This window comes from Phodopus roborovskii, unplaced genomic scaffold (assembly GCF_943737965.1).
Source record: "Phodopus roborovskii unplaced genomic scaffold, PHOROB, whole genome shotgun sequence".
Classification (NCBI taxonomy): domain Eukaryota; kingdom Metazoa; phylum Chordata; class Mammalia; order Rodentia; family Cricetidae; genus Phodopus; species Phodopus roborovskii.
The window spans coordinates 12,265,986-12,291,475 of record NW_026126578.1 but is presented as its reverse complement, the minus strand read 5'-3'; the positions used below and the strand labels follow the sequence as shown (position 1 = coordinate 12,291,475).

The window sequence follows — 25,490 nt, the reverse complement described above, 5'->3', positions numbered from 1 at the left end:
ATTACTAGGATACAGACGGCGATTAGAGATCATTAAACATCAAAGTTTATGTTCAAGAAGGAAAAAGAAAAAGAAAAAAGAAAAAAAGGTTCAAGCTCTCTGCCTTAGTTGTTTTTACAAGTACTCCAAGTAGGAGAACGTTCCAGAGCCTGTTTAAATTTGTATCAGGTAAAACGAGAGTGTATGAGATCCAGAAGCCAGTGCTGCTCCTCTGGCGGCAGCACCCCGGCCCAGGAGTGGGAAGGCTCTTTCTTGCCTTTCATCTTTCCCATATTATCGGTTCCTTCTCCACAGCACACTTAGCTTCCTCCTCCCTTTTTGGGGTCGGGACCAGGGCAATGTGACCCATTTCTGAGCAGTTTTTATCCTCTTAGATGCCCTTGACTTTCTCTTTGGTCCCATCAGACCCAGCATCACAGGTTCCTTAAGCCAGTTCTGGCTTCTAGAGGAATGCCCGCTGTTTCTCTGGGCCAGGGTGAACAGAGTTGAGCTTGGGATGGGTAACCCTGTGATGGTCACTCTGAAGGTGCCCTCTCATGTACCTGGCCTGCCACATTCCCACTCCTTTCTGCAATCCTGTGGTGGGTTAAGGATTTCCATGTTTACCCGGCCTCATGATAGTCCTACACTCCCAACTCTTCCGTGAGCGTGTTGGAGAAATCAATGAGTTGTGCAAACTGCACATGGAATAGAGAGTCTGTGGATGAGCCGCAGTGAGTTTTAATCAACATCCCTATTGACCCAGCTACAGGTGGATCACAGTAGTTTATAGGTGAGTCCTAAAGCCATCTGGGGAATTTAGCAACTATGAAAGGCTAAGAGCAACAGAAAGTTTTGAAAGTGCTTTTTTTTTATTTGTTTTTGCTTTTTGTTTTTGGTTTTTTTTTTTTAAGACAAGGCCTAACATCAGCTCAAGCTGTCCTAGAGCTCACTAAGCCTGGGTGGTTTCAAACCTGCAGGAGTAACCCTGATTTAGCATCTCGCTGTGTGCTGTGATTACTAGAAGTGATAATCGACTATCAAACAACGTGACTCTTTCACCTGGGCTCCTAACATGCTACTGATGTAGCAAGAACACGAATCATGTCATTATTATTTAGATAAGAACAGAAAGCATTATTATTTAGTCAGTGTACAAAATAGGTATCATTATTTTCATGTGTATTTATCATTGCACTTTTTTATACTCTGTTCTCCATTACACTTCCTTGTTTTCTTTAGACTCGTCCCTCCTGTGTAGTTCCCCTCCAACTGTTACATCAAATGACAAGAATATACATATATGTGTGACATGTATATTCAACATATAAGAAAAGATACAGTGTTTATCTTTCTGAGTTATCTTAATCTTGTTTAAAACGATGCTCACCAGATCTACCCATTTGCCTGCAAATGAAATAGTTGAATAAAACTCAGTGTATAACTACATGCTTGTCTGTATGTTGGTCACTTTTCTTTTTTTTCAGATATGGTTTTTCTGTGTAACAGCCTTAGCTGTTCTGGAACTTGTTTTGTAGGCCAGGCTGGCCTTGAACTCACAGAGATTTGTCTGTGTCTCCCAAGTGCTAGGATGAAAGGTGTGCGCTGCCACCATACGTAGCTTGTCACATTTTCTTTCCCTGTTAATCTGTTATGGGCTTCTAGGCTGATTCTATATCTTAATATTGTGACTAATTTATCCAGTGAACGTGGATGCTCAAATGCCTCTGTTGTGAGTTGACCTGGATTCCTTCTGGTATATACCAAGGAGATAATATACCAAGCTGATAATATGGTATTATTTATTTAGAAATAGGATCTCACTAAGCCAAGGTTGACCTCAAACTTACTGAAATCCTCCTGCCTCAGCCTCCCAAGTGCTTAGACCTGTTTTGGTAATTCTAGTGTTAGTTTGTGTAGTGTTTTGTAGCATATATCTTTTTTTAAGATTTATTTATTTTTATGTATATGTATCTCAACAGTGTTCCGTCTGTGCCGCCACCATACCTGGCTAGAGCTGATGTTTTGACTGCAGAGAATATAACACTATCACTCAGTAGTTTAGTCAGCCATCTTGAGGCTTGAGGCAAGGTTTCATTGACTTTGTGAAGGTCCCTGCAGACCAGTAGAGGTTATTTAATCAATGGCATCTGAACCAAAGTAAATATTTATACTACAGCCCAAGGGACTGATTCTTTCTTAAAGATTTAGAAAATTACATTGATGTATTTGTTTATTTTGTATGTGGTTTGAGTGTGTGTATGTGTTTGTGCGCATGCATGTATGTGTGCGTATGCCATAGTACACATGTGGAAGTCAGAGGACAATTGTCGGGGCTGGTTTTCTCCTTCCACCACGTGGATCCAGTTCAGGTCACCTCCTGTCTCCAAAGGGACAAATTCTTATGGCGAAGGTAGAGAACAACAGAAATTCCTTAGTTCCTTCTGAGTCCAAGTCCCTTTCTCAAGCATGCTTGCCGTTGTTTATCTTACTGATTTAAAGAGACTCTGGGGAGGGCCACTGAGTTACTCAGCAGGTAAAGGTGCTACTGCTAAGCTTGATGACTTGAGTTTATCCCCAGAGCCCGTGTGATAGAAGGGGAGAACTGACTGCTGCTGAAAGCTGTGCCTACTGCCACGCCCCAAATAAAATTAATGTAATAATAATAATAAAAAAATCTAGACCCTGGCGTTGGTGGTGCATGCTTTTAATCCCAGCACTTAGGAGGCACAGGCAGGCGGATCTCTGTGAGTTCGAGGCCAGCCTGATCTACTGGTCTACAGAGCAAGTTTCAGGATAGGCTTCACAGCTACTGAGAAGTCTTGTCTCAAAAAACAAAACAACAAACAAACAAAAACTAGGACTGGAGCTATAACTCAGTTGGTAGAGTGCTTGCTTTACATGTGTAGGTCCCTGGATTTTATTCATAGCAGCACACACACAAAATAAATACACACATATATACATACATGCCACATTTCATGATTCTAGGGCTGGAATTTAGGGCCTTGTGCATATGAGGCAAATGCTTTGCCACTGAACTACACACCAGCCTTTACTCATTTATTTTAAAAATTGTTTCTTAACCTAAAGAGAAAGGTCTTCTTTTCCTTCTGTGTAAACTGTTAGGACATTGACATGTCAAGGAAGTGGTTAGTGTCCTTCTGGGTGTTTCTGTGCATGTAAGTTACAGTTTTGAAATAAGGATAGTAGAGAAAATAATAGGGAGGATACTAGATGGTGTGTCAGTCAAGTCTAACATCACTTATCAAGCTCTCACCTTTCAGACTGAGGCCACAGCTAATGCCCATCGTTGTTCCTGAAGCTCAGAGCCCTCTTCACTTGATAGCACAGTCAGATTTAGGGCTGATCCTGCCCTTCATAGCAGGCTCTCAGATTCTCAGGGAAATGTGTTCTCCAAGCTGCCTGTTGACCATGACCTTGTTTCCACAAGAAGGCTTATGTTCTTAAGAGTCCAAGCTAGACAGACCCAGCAATATTGGGCACCTGCCACTCATCAGCTTGATATCCTCACTTGTTAGCAGAGTAGGAATGTGCTTTGAACCAGTCAGAGACTGCTTTGAACCAGTCAGAGACCTGGGGCTTCTCTGAACTTGCTTTGTGATCTCAGACAACAACACCTTAGTCTTCTAGCCTTTCTAATGGAGATAATCTTTGAACTTGTAGCAGTGATCTCTGTTTTCCTAGACTGCAACAAGTTCTCTCCGTGTAGCTCTTGATGTCCTGGAATATGTACAACAAGCTGATCCCAAACTCAGAAATCTGCCTGCCTCTGTCTACTGAGTTCTGGGGCTAAGGGTGTGTGCCACCATGCTCCGATTGATCTGTTTTCTTTCTGTTGTTGTTGTTGTTGTTGTTTGTTTGTTTGTTTGTTTGTTTAGGAGAGTCTCAATACACAGTTCAGACTGGGTTTTTACTTGAGGTTCGCCTGTCTCAGTCTCCTTTATAAAATAATTTGTTTAATTTTGTTTTGTGTATATTGGTTTTGAATACATTCATGTTTGTGTGAGACTGTCAGATCTCCTGGATCTGGAGTTACAGACATTTGTGAGCTGCCATGTGGATGCTGAGAACTGAACCCAGGTCTTCTGGGAAAGCAGCAGTGCTCTAACCATTGAGCCATCTCTCTGGACCTCACAGTCTCTTCTGTGCTGGGATTGCAGGCAAGAGTCATGATGCCCAGCTGAAAGCATCACTTTCTTTTTTCTCTTCTTTTCTTTTTTTTCTTTTTTCTTTTCTTTTCTTTTCTTTCTTTCTCTTTTTTTTTTTGGAGACATATAACAGCTCTAGCTGTCGTGGAACTCACTGTAGACCAGGCTGGCCTCGAACTCACAGAGCAATCTGCCTTCCTCTGACTCCCGAGAGCTAGGATTAAAGGCATTTGCCACCACCACCGGACAAAAGCATCGCTTTCAAAGTCTGACCATTTAGAACAACATCTTTGTATAATTGTTGTGGGTTAATCTTTTTGTATACTGTGAAGATGTGTTTCTGTGAAGGCACCTTCTGATTGGTTTAGTAAAGAGCTGAATACCCAATAGCTAGGCAGGAGAGGATAGGCAGGACTTCCAGGCAGAGATAGGAACTCTAGGAAGAAGAGAGGTGGGATTTAGCAGTAAGATACAGAAAGTCAGAGGTACAGTACTGAGGAGAGGTAATGAGCCACATGGCAGAACATAGATTAATATAAATGGGTTAAGTTATAAGAGTTGGGAACAAGCCTAAATTAAGGCCAAGTTTCCAAACTTAATTAATAAGAAGTCTCCATGTCATTATTTGGGAGCTGGTGGTCCAAAGAAAGACGGGCTACATATAATAGTCTAAATAATCAGTTCTTTTATCCCCCAGATAGTCTGTTGTAAAGTGTCTAGATATTGTAGTGTTTGTGTCTTTGACACATTGTGTACCTTTGCTTTAAAAAATGGAATGACTCTCAGGAAGACCTCCCATCCTTTGAAAAATCAACTCCATCATGTGCAGCTAAGCTGTTTCACAGGGAAGAACATCTCCCACCCTGCCTGTATTTGAATGGAGTTGCAAGGTTCCCACAGGCAGCATTGGGGTTTTGAATTCTAAGCAGACATCGGGGTGTTGAGATGAGATTTTAAAGATTTCAGTAATTGCCTGGGTCCAGGCTTTTCCAGGCCCGGTGGTGTGACTCCCTAATTTATTTACTTTGTTGTCTTTCCCCAAGTTACATTAAAAACAAAACAAACAACCAAAAAAGGCAGGGTCTTGTAACCCTGGATGGCCAGAAATTCACTTTAAGGACCAGGTGACCTCAAACTTCTAGTGATACCCCTCCTTCTAACTCTGGAGTTCTCCATAACCAGCTCCCAAGTGGCTTAAGTTCAGACTAGAGGGAAGGCAGGTAAGCCTGTGGTTCTAGCCAGATCAAACCATAGTGGAGTCTTTGCGTTTAGTTGCTGAGTTTTCATTGACTGATACGTAGTCATACTACACACCACCAGCATGCAGCTGCTGCGACATATGACATACCACAGGGTTCGAAGTATCCAGAACCAAACATGTGGCACATATCTGTATTCCTAGCACTTGGGAGGCTGAGGCAAGAAGATTACATGTTCGAGACCAGACTGCCCCCCCACACACACACAGTGCTAATTCTACTGTCACTCTATGTAGCTCCCATGTCGAATGATTGAATACTCAGAAATAGCTGCTTCTTGGAGGACAGGCAACTAACAGTCTCCACATGTGCTTCCTGAGCTGCAAATTGTAAGGGACCAGAAAATGTAAGCATTTCTGGGAGCTGGGGTGTCTTGAAATTGGTGATTTCACACTGCCTGGTGTGCTAGAACTCTAGTGCCCCAGGAGATGCCCTTCCTTAGGCACTCATGACTCCTGCTTCTTTTCTTGTTGTGGACTGGGAGTGGTTCAACCTGAGCATACCTGGGCTCCACAGGTTTTCTGTATCCTGAGTAAAAACCCTTGCTTTACTACCATATCTCTTCTACTGAGAGAGTATCTGGTCCCCTTGGTCTTCAGTACCTGCTAGTTTTTTGTTTGTTTGTTTGTTTGTTTCAGTTCAATAGTGTGCCTTCCTGGAAGATTTGAAAGCAGCAGGGTCTCAAAGAGACACCTGACATAAGTTTTGCAGCTCCTCCCTTTTTAAAAATACAGTATTAGGGGGCTGGAAAGATGGCTCGGAGGTGAAGAGCACTGACTGCTTTCCCAGAAGTTCTGAGTTCAATTTCTAGCAACCACGTGGTGGCTCACAATCATCTGCAATGAGATCTGGTGTGTGTAAGCATGCACTCAGGCAGAACACTGTTGTATACATAATAAATAAATAAATCTTTGAAAAAATACAATATCCTAGTGGTAGAAACAACCCAGCTTTCCTTGATGAATGAACAGATAAACAAAATGTGATATATACCCATATATAATAAAATATTGCTCAGCCTTAAGTAAATTATAACATTATTTCATAGTTAAACCAAGTAGTAGCATGTATCAAAATTTGTTTCCTTTACTTTAAGGCTGGCACATGCTACTACGTGGTTGAACTATGAAATAATGTTATAATTATGAAATAAGCCAAGCATATGATTATGAGCCAAACATATAATTATGAAATAAGCCAAACATAAGAACAGATATTGTATGATTCCATGCATATGAGATACTTAGTATAGTAAATTTATAGATCGTAAAGTTCACAGAGGAAGTATGTAGTGGCCCGGGGGCTGGGAGGAGAAGGAATAGCAGTTACTTCATATACACAGAGATTTGGAATGATGAAAACATTGTAGGAAGGACGATTGTACAACAGTGTAAATGAACTTAATGTGCTCCTGAACTGTGTCCTGACAATGTAGCACTGGTAGTTTGGGTTGTGAGCCTAACCCTTAACAGCTGAGCGATCTCTCCAGCCCCACCTGCAGATTTAAAAATGATACATTTTATGTTATATATTCTGTTGGACCTTGCATTACTATGTCAAAATGCCTGGCAGAAAGAATTCAGTGGGGGGAGGGGCTGTACTTTACTCAGGGTTTCAGAGGGTTCATTGCATCATGAAGAGAGAGAGAGTACATGTGGCGATGCTCAGATCACGAAGAGAAATACAGAGATGCGCAGATAGTGGCCCGGAGAAATGCCTGTTAGGAAGAGACATGCTCTCTGAGACCAACTTCCTTCTTGCAAGCTCTGCTTTCCACCGTTCTGTTACTTCTAGAGCCTATTCAGAATCTATGCCTATCAGTTGATTAAGACATTCATTAGACCAGAGTCTTCATGTCATTCATTCAGGGAGCACCTTCCAGACTCCCTAGATACACCACTTCACCAATCTCCCAGGTGCCTCTCAATCTTACCAAGTTGATAATGAAGATTAGTCCATCTTTTTTTTTTTTTTTTTTTTTTGGTTTTTTGAGACAGGGTTTCTCTGTATTGCTTTGGAGGTTGTCCTGGAACTTGCTCTGTAGACCAGGCTGGCCTTGAACTCACAGAGATCCTCCTGCCTCTGCCTCCCAAATGCTGGGATTAAAGGCGTGTGCTACCAATGCCCCTAAGATTAGTCCATCATATATATATTTCAACACATGTACACACCTTAAAGTTTCATTTAGGAAAGGGAAAGAAGGCTAGGCATGGCAGATAATACCTTTGGAGGCAGAGGTAGGTGGATCTCTGTGAGCTGGAGGCCAGCCTGGCCTACAGAGTGAACTTCAGGCTAGTAAGAGCTAAATAGTGAGATGATAGAGACATGGCTGATGCAGTGGGAACATAATAACACATAATAACGAGAGAGACATGGTGTTTAGGCCTTCCTGAGGTCAGGCTCAGGTGTACCATGATGGTGTACTGTGCTTCTGGCAAGACCCAGAGACTGGTTCCAGACATCATTAACACTGGCTCCCCTTGCACATTAGACATTCAGTGAACTTACCTTTAGGTCTCTGTCCCCTTGTCAACAAAATACGAAAGGTTCATGGCACTGGGCTGGATAAGAATGAGACTAATGAGACTAAGGATATATGAGATTCTGGGATGAGGGTCTTACCCTTGTGGTCCAGTCCTTTATCCTCAGTGTATACAAACCTTCAACATTTCATTCAGATGACATTTGTGGGGAAGAGGAAGGTAAAACCTACCCTCACAATAACCTCCCTGTGGCCTTGGCAGCCTGGAACTCTATGTAGATCAGGCTGGCCTTGAACTCACAGAGATCTGCCTGAGTGTTGGGATTAAAGGTGTGTGCCATTACACCTGATCCTGATATTCCTGTTTGCTGTCCTGTATGCTTTCCTGTCCCATTCCTTCTCTTTCTCGGGAACAGGTTAGAACAGCCTCAGCTGAGTTTTGGCAAGTCACTTTATTTAGACCGTGCAGGTCTAGCAGCTGGCAGGCACCCACATCAGATAATATGCCTTATTTGTTTTCCAGCCAGATGCAGAAAAGAGGCCCCAGCTGCTGAGAAGGGAGTGTGTTCATTGGCTCAATGGTAGATCGCTCTCCTGGCTTGCTCCGGCCCTAAGTTGGATCCCCTGCACTGCAAATGTGTGGGGTGTGGGAGTGGGGGGTAGTCTAAAAGCCGATATCGAGTGAAATGAGCTGGGAGATGAAGTCTCTCGGCTGCTGGTCCAAACCAAGTCTCCGTGTGGCCCAAAAAAATGTGCTTAGCTTCAAGGACCCTTCCTCCTCTCTTTGCTTCCTTTGCATCCCATTGCCTTTTGTACGGCAGGCAGAAGGTCCTGTGTATGATATTGTGAGGAGGTCATTTTGAAAAGCAAGCAGTTTCTCGATGCTGATGTCTCGAGGCTGTGAGGACCTCAGCTTCCCCATCTGTAAATCGGGAATTGTGTGAGTGTGATTGCCGTGGGAGGGAAATGAGACAAGCGAGTAGCCGAGGCGAGCCTGGGCAGATGTCTATTTGTAGCTGTGGTGGTTTTCTCTGTGTGAAGCACGTGCTAACCTGTTCGTGGTGGAGTGGAATAATGCCAGGAGGAGAGGTTTCGAAACAGACCCCTCCTATACTGTAGTGGTCCCTAAAGCCCAGGCTCTTTGTTATTAGCAGTGTGAAGTCTTTCCTGCTCAGCCCCTCTTGTCTTTTAAAAAATTACTTAAGAGACCCAGCGTGTGGCTGTGGTGTGGGTGTGCCACTGCGCCCAGATTCTTTCCTGTCCCCTGGGTGGCTTAGCTGATGTGTTCCCTTTCCCTGGGAGTACTCCCTGCTGTTTCCCTACTAATGAACCCCTCCCCCCATACACACACACCTGAGGTGATGGTGGTTTTGTTTTGTTTGTTTGTTTCTATCCTGGCTCCCACTTTTTCCTACCAAGGATACACTTCTATCTCTGCAGGGCCTCCAACAATGGAAACCGTTTCTCTCAGTCAGGAGAATCACTGTATCCTTCTTTGACCTGGTCAGAGGAAGAGCCTAGAGTTTGAAGATTGTACTTGTTTTTTAGTTTTACGATTTATTCTTATTTTATGGGCGTGAGTGTTTTGCCTGGCTGTATGTCTGTTCAACATGTGTGAACAGTGCCCACAAAGGCTTGAAGAGGGCATCGGGTCCCTTGGAACTGGAGTTACAGATGGTTGTGAGGTACCATGCTGGGTGCTGGGTGCTGAATCTAGTGCTCCTAACAGCTAAGCCATCTCTCCAGCCCTATTTATAGTTTTTTTTTGTTTTGTTTTTGTAATTATGTGCATCTGTGAGTATGGATGTGTACATGAGTACAGGTGTTTATGGAGACCGGAGGTATCAGATCTCCGGAAGCTGGAATTAAAGATGGTTGTGACACTGGATAGCAATCCATTGTCAAACTTGGTCCTCTGAAACAGCAGGTAGCGCTCTTAACTGATGAGCCATCATCCAGCCCCTGAGCCCAGGCTTTTGACTAGGTACTAAGGTTCTGTCTTATGCCCTCCTTATGCTCTGTGGGTAGCATTCAACCTTTATGTGAGATCTAGTGAAGTTCTTGCTGAAGTTCCTTCCCGTGCAGCCAGGATTTTCCTATATTGTTGCTTCTCCTAGATTCGTTAGGACCATGAACACAAGTTTCTTAGTTACAGAGAATTTGCTCATAGTCTTGCCTGAGTCTTTGAAAATGGAAAATCCTTGAGCAACATCATGTCATCAACATCCAGGGGGCACAGCTTGCTGTGTCTGCCTGCTCTCAGCCAGCAGAACTGGCTTGCACTTGCCCTGCGTGCGGGCACAAGTGTGAGGACCAGGCCATCTCCGAGTTCTTAGATAAGTGGGTCCTTGCATTAACCACAGATGCCCGCCCTATCAGCCTCTCAAAACAGAAAGAGCTAATGTCTGTCCCTTTCCCGATCCCAGCTGTTAGTAGGGCAGGCACTCAGCAAATACCTGATGACCGGGTAGCTCACTGGTCCATTTGCTCATGTTTCCAGGGCTTCTGATTGGTTATCCTTAACCACGTATTCTTCATGTTAGACAAATGCGCTACTACTGCAGCCCTGAGCCCCCTATTTGAAAGACCCCAGGAAGGTAAAGGATGATACCACATTTCCCTTAAAGAACATCTTTGTCCTATTCTACAAGAAGACATACTGTAGGTGGAGGTTTTCCTTGGGACCACTTGCTGGTCCTGGTCAGCTCCCAATAATCACACAGAGACTTATTATTAATTATAAATGCTTGGCTGATAGCTTAGGCTTGTTACTAAATGGCTCTTACAACTTTAATTAACCCATTTCTATTATTTTATGTGCTGTCATGTGGCATGTGGCTTGTTACCTCATTTTCTACACATTCTGCTCCCTCTGTGTCTGGCTGGCAACTCCGCCCTTCTTCCCAGTGTTCTATCAGTCTGGCTCTCCTGCCTAACCTCTTCCTGCCTAGCTATCGGCCAGTTGGCTCTTTATTAAACCAATGAGTGCTACACATTTTCACAGTGTGCAAAAGTGTCCACAGCAACAGACCTAGTAGGTTCAGAAAAACCAGCCCACCGGAGGGTCCTAAAAGAACCTAAGCAGCTCTTGCCTAGGTGTCCTCGGGGATTAAAGTGCAGGCTATGGGCCAGTCTTCAAAGTCCAGGACTCTGTCAGTTCTAGGTTTTCCTAAAACTGTTCTCATTTCATTAAGGGTCTTAAATCCACATCTCCCTTGCTTGGGACTATGACAGTCATAGCCCTGACTATGGACCTTGAATTGTTGTGTGTTGTTTAAATTTTTGTAGTGATGATGGTGATAATGATGATATCCTCAAGGTAACCCAGGCTGGGCCCCATCTTCTGGAGTCTGTGTTGATCATCACCCATGCCTGAAGGATGGAAACTTACTGGACTAGGCTATATAAAGCAGAGCCTATATTCCCAGGTAGCTGCAGCAAATAGGACACTGAGCTTTCTTTCTGTCTTTTCTCCTCATCTGCTCCCTTGGCTTTATCTTCTACCTGGCTGTTTGGGTGAGCAGGAAGCCCATGGCATCTGTAGCACAGGTGCATCTCTGGCAGGGGCTCAGATGCCCTCTTTTGGCCCCTTTTAGGCAGCATCCACAAGGGCAGTAGGTTCCGTTCCCATGCCACTGGCTGCGAGCCTCAGCCTGCCTTCAGCCACAACCATCCCAATGGCTCAGGTGCTAGCCTGGCAGGAAGCTGGCGGGTACAATTGACTGCTCTGAAGGCCCCTGGGCTTGTCTGTGAGCAGGCTCGGAGGCCTGTTGGAGGCCTGTCGGGGAAGAAAGCTCATGAGAAAGAGCCCCACCTGTGTTTATCTGTTCTTGAGTAGGAGGAGCCAGGGAAAGCTTTGGACTCCACCTTCCTACTGTCTTCAGTCGTCATTCATGCCCTCTTCCCGATGAACTGGGCTGCCAGCTATCCCCAGGGCCCATCATGAACACAAACACTGCATTATTTCCATTGAGAAAGAGAAGGTGCCAAAGGCAGGAGGAGGGCATCAAACTCTGCCTGAATGCTCTTGTCCAGTATGATGGGATCGTATACTTGGGGCTTCATGTCCCCCTTTGCATTTCTTTGGCACTTACAGAGATGTGCTGTTTAACTAGTGACTAAATAGAAAGAGAAAGGAGATGGTCCGGTGTGCGTGCGTGTGTGCGTGTGTGTGTGTGTGTGTGTGTGTGTGTGTGTGTGTGGGCGCACGTGTGCATGTGTGTGGCATCAGTAGAAGATAGTTTAGAGACAGTGGGAAGATGGGACCGAGCAAGTGAATAAATGGGCACATGATATCAGGTGATATTGATGGGAGTGAAAACTCTCACACACATTTAAGAGGGAGTAATAGAATTAAGAACACAGCCTTTTGTCCTGGGCTCACATCTTGGCTCAATCACTTACTGTCTGTGTGGCTTTTGGCAAGATCTAACAAACAACAGCAAAACCCCTGTAAGCCTTGTTTTCCTTTGGGGGTATTGTGGACTGCAGCGGTAGCTCAGTTGGTAGCATGCTTGAAGCCTTGGGCTCTATTCTCAGTATCTCATAAGCTAGGTATACTGGTGTGTGACTGTAATGAGACTCTCTCGGAAAAAGAGGCCTGAAGTAAAAATATATTGTCTAACATGCATGTAATTCAAAAAGAAAGGATAACAATATGTTGTGTATGTATATATTTCAAAGAAATTATGAAAATAAGGTTGGGAAGGAAGGTTTCAGTAGGAGAGAGATAATGAGAGGGTAACAGGAGCTGAAAGGAAACGACCAACATCCATTAAATACATATGAACCTGTCCCAGCATAAAAGCTATATACATATTCAGGATAGACATACATGAACCTGTCAAAGAAAAACTGAAAAATTTTAAAAATGTCAAACCCAAGGAAAGAATTTGTTGAGAGACTACAACAGTGTTTTGAAGACCATTTCTGTCCTTTTATTCTGATTAAATCTCTGGTTCGGCCAGGCCAAAACTTTCTCTTACCCTGGAGGTATAAATCAATGTTAATTATACAGTAGCCAATTCTTGCTAAAACTGCAGTTCACTTGCTTTTGGGGCTCTGGGATCTGTAGTGTCATAGATTATTTTCTTTAAATTGTATTTATTTACTTATTTATTGACGTTTACTTATTTTTATGATGTGTGTGTGAATGTTTTACCTGTGTATATGCCTGTGAACCACGTGTGTGCCTGGTGCCCACAAAGGCCAGAAGATGATATGGATCTCGGATCCCTGGATTAACAGATGGTTGTGAGCCACAGTGTGATGCTGGGAGTCCAACCTGTATCCTCTAAAACAGCAGTCAGTGTTCTGTTGTTGTTTTTTGAGACAGGGTCTCATTGTGTATCCCTGGCTGTCCTGGAACTCACTAAGTAGACCAAGCTGGCCTTGAACTCACAGAGGTCCGCCTGCCTCTGCCTCCTGAGTGCTAGGACTAAAGGCATGCACCATCATGCCTGGCTGCAGTCAGTGCTTTTAACCACTGAGCCATCTCTCCAGCCCCATCTCATAGATTATTAAGCACTACAAAAGAGGATTGCTTATATGGCTTACTTACTAGAAACTACAACAAATTTTTTTTAAAAAAATAAAAGAAAACAGAATAATCCATGCTTGAGTTAATACAAATATAGCAAACCTCTGTACAAATAGGCGTGTGTGTATACATACATATATATGTATATATATATATATACATATATATATATATATACACTAACTCATACATGTTTATTGTTATGGTTGTAGTAATAATAATTTTTATTGCATCAAGTTCCCTGGGGCATCAGGGAGTGGGAAGGAAAGACTGTATCAGACTCTCTACCATCGGACCCTGGGGCATACTCTGAACATCTCCAAGGTGACAGTCCTCTGCTTCAACCCTGCCCATCTGTGACATGCAGCTTCCACTTTCTGATCTGAGACCCTGCTGGCCTCAAGCCAGGGTTGCTTTGTCCCACTGAAGACACTGACTTCCCAGGCTCTCTCCTCAAGCTCTCCCAGGGACAGAACGTTTTCATCCCGCGACTCAGGACTAGTTCCTGTAAATCCATGTCCATGGCCTCTTGTCTCCTTGGCAGCCTCTTTGTTTCCTAGTGGGACAAGGATTCTGTCTCTTCAGCATCACTGGGTTTCATCACGGTTTCTCTTTGTGTTGTTGGTCTCTGGAGAGCGTGCTTCTGTACAGACCCCAGGGCTCTCTTTGGAATCTGCATTCATCCTGGATCTTCGGGTCTGTGGTACCTTGTGGTGGAACTGGCCCTCCTCCTAGGCTGTTCACACTCTTTCCAGAGTCCTAGGAGGGCCAGCCTCTCCTTTCTCTTCTGGATGACAAAACCCTTTCTACTGGAGACCAGCCCCAAGGCTGGAAACAACATTGTAAAGATGTCTGTCTTTGCCTACCGTGGTAACCCATGGGTCCATCCCTTTTCAGGCCATTCCACAGCTCCACCTCTCCAGGTAGCATTCTTGAGCTGCCTTTAGTTTCCCTGCTGCTACATAGAGCTGTCAGACTTCCTTTCATCCTTCCTCCCTCTTTCCCTCCCTCCCCTCCCCATTCCTCCCTCCCTCCTTTCCTCCTTCCTTAGGGAAGAGGGAAGGGGTAAGTGACCCTATTCCACTGTGTAGCCTTTATTTGGGGGTAAACTTGCATCACCCACTGTGCTGGGCTGCCTACATCTAACCCAGTTCTACCTAACCCTCCGGCAAGATCTGCTTCTACACGAGCAGGAAACAGAGTGTGCAGTAGAGAGATGAGATGACTCATTTACTCAGGGCTGACACTCTGTGGTCACAGGATTGGAACAGATTCTGCAGCCTCCACTGGGCTCCGCTGGGTGTGCGTGTGTGCTCATATTATCTGTCTTTACTTGGGGGAAATAAAACTTTTAGCATGGAGCAGGCAGGGTGGTGCACACTTTTAATCCCAGCACCTAGGAAGCAGAAGCCAGCCTAATCTATATGGCAAGCTGCAGGCCAGTCATGCCTACAAAGTGAGACTCTGTTTCAAAAATAACAATAAAACAACCCAAAAGCCAAGGCCATACCTCCTAGCATGGTGCTTTGCATATAATAAGTGCTCATTAATGTTGGCTGCTATTAGTAGCATTCTTGTAGTTACTCAGAAGCAAAAAGCAATACACATTTCTACAAGCTTGTCAGAAGTCTGGTTGAACATTGGTAGATGTTTGAACATACTTTTTAAGAAGATTTTTGTTTATTTATTATGTACACAGTGTTCTGCCTGCATGTATGCCTGCATGCCAGAAGAGGGCACCAGCTCTCATTACAGATAGTTGTGAGCCACCATGTGGGTGCTGGGAATTGAACTCAGACCTCCAAAAGAGCAGCCAATGCTCTTAACCACTGAGCCATTTTGGACACATACTTACGTGGTGGCCTGGAAGGGAGTGTGCTTTGGGTCAGCCAGTTAGTTCAGGTCTTTATTATTAAGCTTTAGGAATTTATACTGACATGCAAATGTAGCATTGGCTTTTTACTTCTTAAGTTGTTCTGGCCTGCAGACATACATGCAGAGAGAACACTGTATACATCATATATGTGTGTGTGTATACATATACATACACATATGTATATATATGTATGTATGCATATTGATTAATTAATTAATTTTTGATTTGCTGGGGATAAAACCCAGGGTCTTGTACACCACTGGCAAAGGCTCCACACTGACCTCCATGATGGCAAGCACTTTGTACTAACTTAAACCCCATCTCCAGCCCTTAACTGTTAAGTTGAAAATGCATTTAAGTGTTTTCAGCCCCTGGGATGGAGTCGGAGCTCAAGCCTGGAGTCCCACTGTGGATCTGTGTGGTATCAGTGCAGCCTCAGCCTTCCCACTCTCCTGTGTGATTGGCCCTGGCACCCACACGCTCTAGGGGCAAGAGTATTGGATGAAGGTCCAGGGAAATGATTGACAGCTCCTGACCTGCAGCACAAGTGATGCTGAAGATTGAGTTGTCACAGGCACTGGATGCTTCATGTGGGTTATCGTTTCACTGTGTGACCTTGGGCTCATAATCATACCATTTTTTGTTGTTTTGTTTTTCTTATTTCAAGAGAAAGGGTAAGAGGAGGCAGTGGAAGTTAACATATGTTAGAGTCTGAAAAATGATACTGAGGGATATATGTGCTATAGCCTCACAAAGAGCCAGGATGGTAATCTCCAGGCCTTTGAAGTCTCTATTGCCCCCAGGAGGGATGTTGGCAAAGCTCTGGCTGATGGTGAACTTGATAGCCCAGCTTTGTGAGGGCAGAGTATGAGGCCCACGGTGGTGCTTCATCTGATACCTGAGATCCGGGTGTCTGTCTCCTGACATAAATGTGACACCTGCTGTAGGAGGACCAGGCCCTGGCAGCTGGTGTTCTGCAAGGAGAGGTTCAGCCAGAAGCAGGGGACAAGTGACAAGTGTCAGCCATTCAATCAGCACATTCTTTAGCTCCAATTGCCCCTACAGGGCTAAGCAATGGGCTGGGTTCCATTGGCAGGATTGATGCAGACACAGAGATGGAGAGGATCCAAATACAGGGCCCAGTGCCTGGCATAGAGTGTTTGCCTAGTGAACACTGGCGGGGCCATGGGGAAAGTATGGAGCGGGGAGGACATATCTATTGCTATGCCACCAAGTTCCTGCGCCCTGTCTGCTTGCTCTCTGGCCAGTAAGCAAGGAGAGACTCTTAGCAGTTTATACAATTCAAAAGAACTTGGGATTCCTATCCCCTGACTCACAAATCCAAACCCCCAATTCATGAACAGTTAGGAGGAAAGAGATGTGTATCAAGCAGTTTGTGAATCGGACACATGTAATTCAGTACTCATAGCAGGCCTGGCGGATGGAGCAGGTGCTTCTGTTCATCCTGGTGAAGAAAGCAGCGATAAAGAGGGGCAGTGATTAGCTCAAGCTTTTACAGCTGGAAGGTGCATGTGTACTTACTTAGACCCGTCACCCAAAAGCCTACGATGTTGACCATCCAGATCTCCGTTACCGCAGAACCATGTAGACATACCTGTGACCTCTAGGTTTAACTTCACTGAGTTTCCTGTCTTTTTCTCACTAGTACTACCTTGGCCACAGAGAGAGCCGTCGGTTAAAAAGGAATAGAACTGGTGCCAGTGACAATTCTTCTCTTAGTATAGACCTGAATTCAGTTCTGAGTACAGCCAGGAAACCAGTATTTACAATCAATGCTCAGTTACCAAGAAGAGGCACTAAGAGCAGTGTAGCCAAATTAGCCTAACAGGGTCCCTCTAAAGTCAAGGGGATTTTAGAGCAATTGCTGTGCAATCATGAGAACCAGAGTTCAGATCCCAGCATCAGGTAGTAAACTGGGAGTCCTGCACATGGGCAGAGGGATGGAGACAGGAGCATTGCTGGCACTTGCTGGCTTTCAGTCTAGATGAGAAAACTTGAATGTCAGGTTCATGGAGAGACCTCTCAAAGGGAATAGATACACACACACACACACACACACACACACACGCACGCACGCACGCACGCACGCACGCACGCACGCACGCACGCACACACACACAGTGTTGGGGGGGTAATTTTTGAAATTTATATATATTTTTAAGTTGTGTATCTGTGAATGTACCCTCGGAGGCCAGACGTTCTCATAACTGTGTGACTGAGTATCTGTGTAGTAACCCAAGGCCCAGATCCATAGCTAAGACCTCCGAGTCCGGCACTCCTCAAAGCTCTGCTAAAGAGAGGCCATGGGAGAAAGCAGAAATGATGACAGACATTGGCTTGTAAGGGCTGCCTTCTCTAATCTTGGGTGACAAGTAGATCTGTGACTCAGAATTCCAAGCTCCTCTTTCTCCATCTGTAAGATGAGAATGATCACACCTGACCTAACTTCAGTATCTTAAAAGGCTCCCATGAAGCCACACCTCTGAGATGCGTCCTCAATGCAAGCCACAGCTACTTAAGAAAAGCATCCCCCCCCCCCCCCCCCCGTGCCACGCTCCAGTCTGTGACTCTGTGTCCACCCCTGCAATCATCAGCACTCTTGCACAGGTGATATCCACCTTCTGTGTGGTCCATACTCTTTGTTGTACTCTGTGGTTGTTTTTGTTTTGCCTAGACACCGTCTTGCTATGTATCCCAGCCTGGTCTAATCTCACCTTAGTTCCCTTAGACTGATGTGTTCTAGGCTTCTGCCACTGCGCTTAGCTGTTTATCCTGGTTTTGTTAGTTAGCTGTGTCCCTGTGGTGCTCACATAGGGACCCTGTGACCCTTGTGCCAACTGCTGATTCCCAGTTGGGTGTGTGTGTGTGGGGGGGTGACTGTCAAACTCCTTTTATGTGGAGGTTTGTTTTTTTCCTCCCCGATGTGTTGCATCACTCTGACTCCTTCCAAGCAGTACCTGTGTTGTGCCTGGCATGAACTCCAGAACCGAGCTGCGGCCCATCCCCACAAGGGTATCTTAATGAAGCAGCCCACTCAGGTTCTCATTCTAGCCTTGTTACTATTACTTCTGTGACCCTGGATTTGTATTTCAGTCTTGGTCCCTTTTTTTTTTTTTTTTTTTCCTTTCTTTTCTTTGAGTCAGGGTTTCTCCCTGGGTGTCCTGGAACTCACGCTGTAGACCAGGCTGGTCTCCAATTCAGAGATTCACCTGCCTCTGCCTCCTGAATTTTGGGACTAAAGGCGTGTGCCACTAGTATCTGCCTGGCTTAAGTGTTTGTTGTTGTTTTGTTTTTCCCTTTTTTTTTTTTGATGAGGATGAAGTGATCTTAAAAACTGGTCTGATGGAGACCCCCTGAACATGAGTCTAAATTAGAAGGCCTGGGCAGTCTAAGGGACCTCTGACAGTGGAACCAGGATGAATCCCTGGTGCACAAAAGGACTTTGGGAGCACATTCCCTATGGAGGGATACTCCCTTAACCTAGAGGAAGGAGGAAGGGCCTAGTCCCTACTCCAAATGACTTGACAGACTTTGTTGACCCCTCCTGGAAGGCACCACCCTCCCTGTGGAGTGGTGGGGGGTGGGATGGGAGGGTGGTCAGGGGCATGGGAGGGAGGGAGGGAAAGGGAACTGGGATCCATATATAAAATAAGAATAATTAATTAATTAATTAAAAAACTGGCCCGATGGTTGGTTGATAGTTCTGATTCACAGCCTACAGTGTTGTAGGCTCACTTATTTTAAAGCAAATAGCTCTGCCCAACAGATCTCTTTATTGTCAAGAAGGCCCTGGCATCTAGTGAATTACAGACTGACCACTGGGCTCTAACTCTTACCCACTGCCACTCCTTGCCTCTTCATTTGTGTAAGAATGCTTGCTTGCACATCAACCCTTTCCTGTTCCTGCCCCCCTCTCCCACCACCACCATGGTTTGGCTTTTTTGCCTCCTCAGATGTGTGCAAGCTAACCAGTTCCAGAGCATGCATCAGGGAGTCCCATACAGCCTTCAGATCCGCTCAGGACCAGCTGGCTGGTCCTCTAAGTTTGCTTGACAAACACCACGGCCCTGGCTCAGTCTTTCCTGCCTCCTCCAGCTCTGGTTCTACCCAGCAATCCCATGGTGGTTAGCGATCAGAAAGAAGTGTGCCCCTTTCCCCTCCCACGTCCATCCCCACTGCTGCCCTACTGTGCCTTTTGTGAGAAATCACCCATCATGTGCAACTGGGTACGACTCATGCTGTATGGTCCCCACAGTACGTGACCATAGCTCAGTTCACCTGGCAGAGTTCCTTCTCTGACTTAGGGAAGGGAGCAGTCTTTCCCACCCTTTGCCCCAGGGACTGTGGCTACATTTTATCTGCCCCTGCCTTGCCTGCCTTTTGAAGTGGGCCCTCTCCCCTCTCTGCCTCCCTAACCGCACTGATTTACAGGCTCCTGAATTAAGCTGACCTTGTCTTTCTCTTCTTTCCCTTTCATAGGGTATGGCAGCTGGAGAGAACTGGCCAAGGCCCTGGCCAACAGGAATATCCCAGCTGTTGATCCAAACCTCCAATTCTATTCTTCCCATAGGCTGAGCCTTAAGGTATGTGGCAGGTCCCCACCCCCAACCCCTTGCCGCTAGATCAGCCAGGACCTTCTGCTGCCCTCAGTTGCTCTATGGCCTTAAGGGAAATTTCCTTCTCTGTGGTATGTGCAGGGGGTGGGGGGGAGACATCTGGGAGAAGCCCATTCTAGCCTCTAAGAAGCTCTAGATGAGTGCAGGTATCTATCTTGCCTCCCTCAAAGCCAGTGGTTCTTAACCTTCTTAATGCTGCAACCCTTTTAATACAGTTCTCATGTTGTGGTAACCCCCAACCATAATATTGTTTTGTGGCTACTTCATATCTATAATTTTGCTACTGTTAATAATTGAAATGTAAATACCTGATATGTAGGATGGGACTCCTATGAAGGGGTCATTCCACCCCCAGGGATTGTGACCTACAGCTCTCTCTCTCTCTCTCTCTCTCTCTCTCTCTCTCTCTCTCTCACACACACACACACACACAGTGTTTTCTGCATATTAGCCATAATATTCAGGAGACAGGACTGTATCTGATAACATGGTGCTGATAGCCAGAGGTGATAAAGGAGACAAATGCCCTCCCTGCCAATGGCTGGGGTATAGTTGGTCATGGAGCATTTCCCTATAGTGTTTCTCAGGTGGCTGATTAGGGAACCTGGGGACCATTCCAATTTGAACCCTACCCCTGAAACAGTTGAGCCAAAAATAGACACAGAACCTCAAAGCTGGGCAACACCAAAGTAAATCTATAGATGTGTGTGGTAGGGAAGACTTGGGGTGTCTTTGAGAGGCTCCTTTGTTGAGACCAGTGACAAATCTGGATAGAACTTGGGGCAGGAGGGGGTGTTGGAGGAATAAGAAGTCACAGTTCCTGTCCCAAGAGGGTCCAGAGTCAATTTTTTTCTTGTGTAGCAGGCTGAAAAACTTCAGGGATGTGAGTAGACCTCAGGACTGCATGTTGACAAGCCTGAGATATTCTCCTAAGCAACATAGTGTAAATAATGAATGAAAGTGTCTCTTTTTAATAATTTATTCATCTTCATTTTATGTGCATTGGTGTTTTGCTTGCATGTATGTCTCTGTGAGGGTGTCAGATTCCCTGAAACTGGAGTTACAGACAGTTGTGAGCTGCCATGTGGGTGCTGAGAGTCAAACCCCAGCCCCCTGGAAGAGCAGCCAGTGCTCTTAACCACTGAACCATTTCTCCAGCCAACAAAAGTGTCTCTTAAGCTGACAAACTTCCTAGGGACAGGGGCTGTGTCCCATAACCCCCAACTTCCCCAGGGGCATCTTTAAGGAGCCCAGAATACTGTCCTATCTTCAATTTTGTTTTAACAATATATTCACCAAGTTCATTCTTTGTTCTTCTGATAGGACCAAGACATTTCCCGAAGTAGGAGTAGGAACAGTAGCTACTTGAAGTGGAACAAGCCTGTGCCCTGGCTTTCTGAGGTAAGGAACTCTACTGACCCTGGTCTTTAACAGAAGCTTAAACAGACGAAACACAGGGGCCTCAAAAGACTGTCTTGTGATTCTTGCTGTATTAAAATGGTTACCTCTAGACTCATTAGATTTTTCTCCATTAGAGGAGCACAAACATTTGCTGCAGGCCTACTGTGTGCCACGCTCTGCGCATCATCTCACATCAGCGGCTTTGCCCCTGTAAGGTGGAATCATGGTCAACTCTGGCATGCTAGCGAACACCTGACAGAATGGACTCACAGGGAGGAAGGTTTATTTTGGCTCATGGGCGTTCCTCCTGTTACTTTGGACCTTTGAAGTATAGCACAGCATGGTTGAGCTGGAGAATTATTCTAACTTCAGGGTGGTTGAGAGCAAAGGAAGAGGGGAAGGGGCTGGTCCTAACTCCCCCTCCAGCAGCAGGACCCGTTTCCTTTAGGTGCCTCTTTAAGCTTGCCTGTCACAATAGCACCGAAGGCTGTGTCCTGGGGACATTTCAGGGACGTTGTAGATTCAAACGTTAACAGTCTTTATCCTTATTTTATAGGTGGGAAAGCTGTGTCTGGGGAAGTTACATGGCTTTCATAGTCTTGCCAATCCCCAGTCTTAAAGATAACAACTTCCCCAAGAGTGCTCTCTCAAACCATTAAGATCTTCCAGGAAGAAAGGAATCCATTGTTAAGTGAACTTTAAAAAAAAAAAAAAAAACCAGACCAAAACCCCACTCTACAGGACAACTGTTCTTGGAAATTCACATTAACATATGAAAGATTCTGAGAAGTCCTGGGGAAATCTGTTTAGCTTGGTTTAGCTCAGCATGTCCCAGATTTATCTGCCCCTGAACTGCCTTTTCCATGAATGCCTGTTAATATTTGGAGCCACCAATGTTCTAAAGGAACATGCATTAGGAATCTGCTTCAGAAAGCAGTTATTATGGGGCCAAAAATCATAACCAGGTGCAGTGGGTACAGCGGGGTGATCACTTGAGCCACGCAGCAAAGAAACAGCCTGTCTCTTTACAAAACCGCAGCCATCACGATACTGTTTACCAAAAGACATTGATTTCTTCTTTTCTTTGTGTGTGTGTGTGTGTGTGTGTGAGCACATACAAATTACCTTTAGTACGCATGGTGCTTTGGGAAATCATGTTTTACAGTGTGTTTAGAACCCAGGACCTCTAGCTTGGAGCCCTCGGTAGAGACTACTTTTCTTGGCTGTGTGGTGTAGGCCAGTCTACTGTCTTTATTCTTCCTATTACAGATTGATCTTGCAGCTTGGGTGGTTTTATTTCCAACCCACCCACTTAAGGGCAAGAGAGAAAGAGACAATGTTAGCTCCTCTACTTACTTGATGAGACTGCCTCTTTTTAAAGCCCAGAGTGAGGATGGATTACGATGCTGGCACAGTTGTTCTAGTTGACATCATCAGACAATAGGAGACAGTATGCTGAGCTGTGCTGTAAAAAAGAGCAGGTGGTCCTGGTGATCCAGCCTTTTCTCTGGGGGCAGCTAGACTCATCCTTCCTTCCTCCCTCCCTCCCTCCTTCCCTCCTTCCTTCCTTCTTTCCTTCTTCCCTCTCTCCCTCCCTCCCTCCTTTCCTTTCCTTTCCTTATGTTGTTGCTTGTTTTGCTGTTTCTTTCAAAATAGTGGTTCTCTGTCTAACAACTCTGGCTGTCCTGTAACTCACTCTGTAGACCAGGCTGGCCTTGAACTCATTGTCTAGTTGAGAATGACTTTGAACTCCTCTTAGTCCTCTGCCCTCATCCCCCAAGTGCTAGGGTTACAGGCACATGTCACCACTTCTAGCAGGAACTCATTGTACGCTCTCTCTCTCTCTCTCTCTCTCTCTCTCTCTCTCTCTCTCTCTCTCTCTCTCATTTTGGAGATAGGGGTCTCAGGCTAACTTGAAATTTATGATCCTCCAGCCTCAGCTTCCTGAATGCTGGGATTATAGGCATTTGCCACCATCAAATCCTACCGTATCTGTCCTGGAATTGACTTTCTTTCTTTCTTTCTTTCTTTCTTTCTTTCTTTCTTTCTTCCTTTCTTTCTCCTTTTTTTTTAAATAAAAAGAGGGCTTGACTGGCCTGGAACTCAAAGAGCCAGCCTCTGCCTACTGAGTGCTGGGGTTAAAGGCATGTGCCACACTTGGTCAGGATTGACCTTTTTAAAGAAATAGTGGGTGATCTGTTAGTAGTAAATGACTGATTTCCATGGATTTCATCTTTAAACATTAAAGGATTTAAAATCCTCAGTCTTTATAGATCTTTAGGGAATCCTTCTAAGCCAAAGAGATGAGTAGCATCCACTGCAGCCCAGCTTCCCCATCCCTCCCATTACGGGGACTTGTGTGTGCTCGGCTCAGTGGCTCTCAGATTAGGGGTACTCACCGTCTTTGTAGGCAGTATGTCTGAGAAGCTGCAGTTAGTGGGGAGTCTTGTTCTAAGTGAACAAGGACTAAATGGAAAGTCATTCCTTTGCCTGTCTGCTCTGAGGCCAGAGTCATTCAAAGAGGCAGCAGCAGCCTTAGCCTTGGTGTGGCAGAGAGGACTTAGCGGAATGGACAGCTGGGACTGGGTGCATGGATTAGCTGTCCTTAAACCTTCCATGTCCACTAGCAAACTCCAGGGACAGCCGTTTCATCTGTTGGTCAGTATGCAGGTCCATTGGTACACTCTGTCAATCTGGGTCGTTGCCCTAAACAAAAATAATTACAAGCTAGAAACTTGGTGAACACAGCTGACCTAAGCAGAGTTACTATACAACTCTGGTAGATGATGCGTCTCACTTGTGGACAGGTGCAGGTCAGAGACCTGGGTTTTTTGTTGCATTTTGTTTCCAGAACTTAATCCAGAGCCTACACATTGTTTCAAGATTTTTTTTTTTAATGTTCCTTTGTTTTGGTGTTTTGAGACATGAAGCCTAAAGCTGCTTAGAGCTTATATTAGCTCAAGATATCCTAGAACTCACAGTGATTCCTTGTCTCAGGATCACAGGCTTCTGTCACTACACTCAGCTTGTTACATTTCAGAGGCAGAGGGCAGAAGACAACTTTTAACAGTCAGTTCTCATCTTCCTCCTTATAGGATCATGGTCTCTTATTTCTGCCTTGTAGTGAGCTCTAGGCTAGCTCTGGGTGATTCTTCCATCTCACAGAAGGACTGCTGGGATCCTCCACCTCCCACCTCTCACAGTAGGCCTGCCCGGATTGCAGACTCCCATCTCACAGTAGGCCTGCCTGGGTTGCAGGTTTGGTCTCCTGCACTGGCTTTTCATGTGGCTGAAGATGGCGCTCAGGTTTGGCTTGTGGAGCAAGCACTTTACCACCGAAGCATCTCCCTGGCCATGGTTACTGCTTTAAAAAAAAAAATTTGGAGAGAGGCCTCATGGTAGGTATCTCCCAGCACTCAAAAGTCTGAGGCAGGTAGATCCCTCTGGGTTGAGAATAGCCTAGGCCACATGTTGAGACCTTGTCTCTAAAACCAAAACAAAACAATAACAAAATGTTATTGAAATCCGTTTCATAGTCCTTACAAGTCATGCACTCACAGTGTGTGGTCCAGTCGCTTTCAGTGTGTTAACAGAGTTGTGCTTCCTCGAAGTCTCCATGTCTGGCTGGCTCAGTCACTTGGTGGTAGAGCATCTGCTTGAAATTCATGAGGCCTTGGATACAATTCACAGTACCACTAAATAAACAAATAAAGACTAATGGAGCCAGGGCTGGGGTTGTAGCTCAGTTGGTAAAGTACTTGCCTAGCATGCACAAAGCCCCTGGGTGCAGTCTGCAACTGTGTAAACTGGGCATGGTGCCGCACACCTGTAATCCCATTACCCAGGAGGTGGAGGCAGGAGGATCAGAAGTTTACATTCACCAATGGCTACATAGCAAGTTTGAAACCAGCCTGAGTTACATGAGATGTCTCAAAAAAGCAAGAGAAAGCCCTGCATTCCCAGCCCATCCCCCATCACCAGACTCTTGTCCCCTCCTTGGGTACAGAGCCATCTACTTTTTTTATATTTTTAAAAAATTTTTATTTTATGGGTATATATGAGTGTCTTGCCAAATGTGTGTATGTACTCCATATGTGTTCCTAGTGCCCACAGAGGTCAGAAGAGGGTGCCACATCCCCAGATCT

At 45.2% G+C, this 25,490-nt stretch overlaps 1 protein-coding gene across 1 annotated transcript in view; it reads left to right on the top strand.

Moving 5' to 3' along the window:
• The window catches only part of B4galnt3 (beta-1,4-N-acetyl-galactosaminyltransferase 3), a 94,344-nt gene that overhangs the window by 44,276 nt on the left and 24,578 nt on the right, over positions 1-25,490 (top strand). Inside the window, exons 2-3 of the mRNA XM_051203864.1 lie at positions 19,808-19,911; positions 21,268-21,345. Of these exons, the coding sequence (XP_051059821.1) occupies positions 19,808-19,911; positions 21,268-21,345 (182 nt within the window). The remainder of the gene's footprint in view (positions 1-19,807; positions 19,912-21,267; positions 21,346-25,490) is intronic.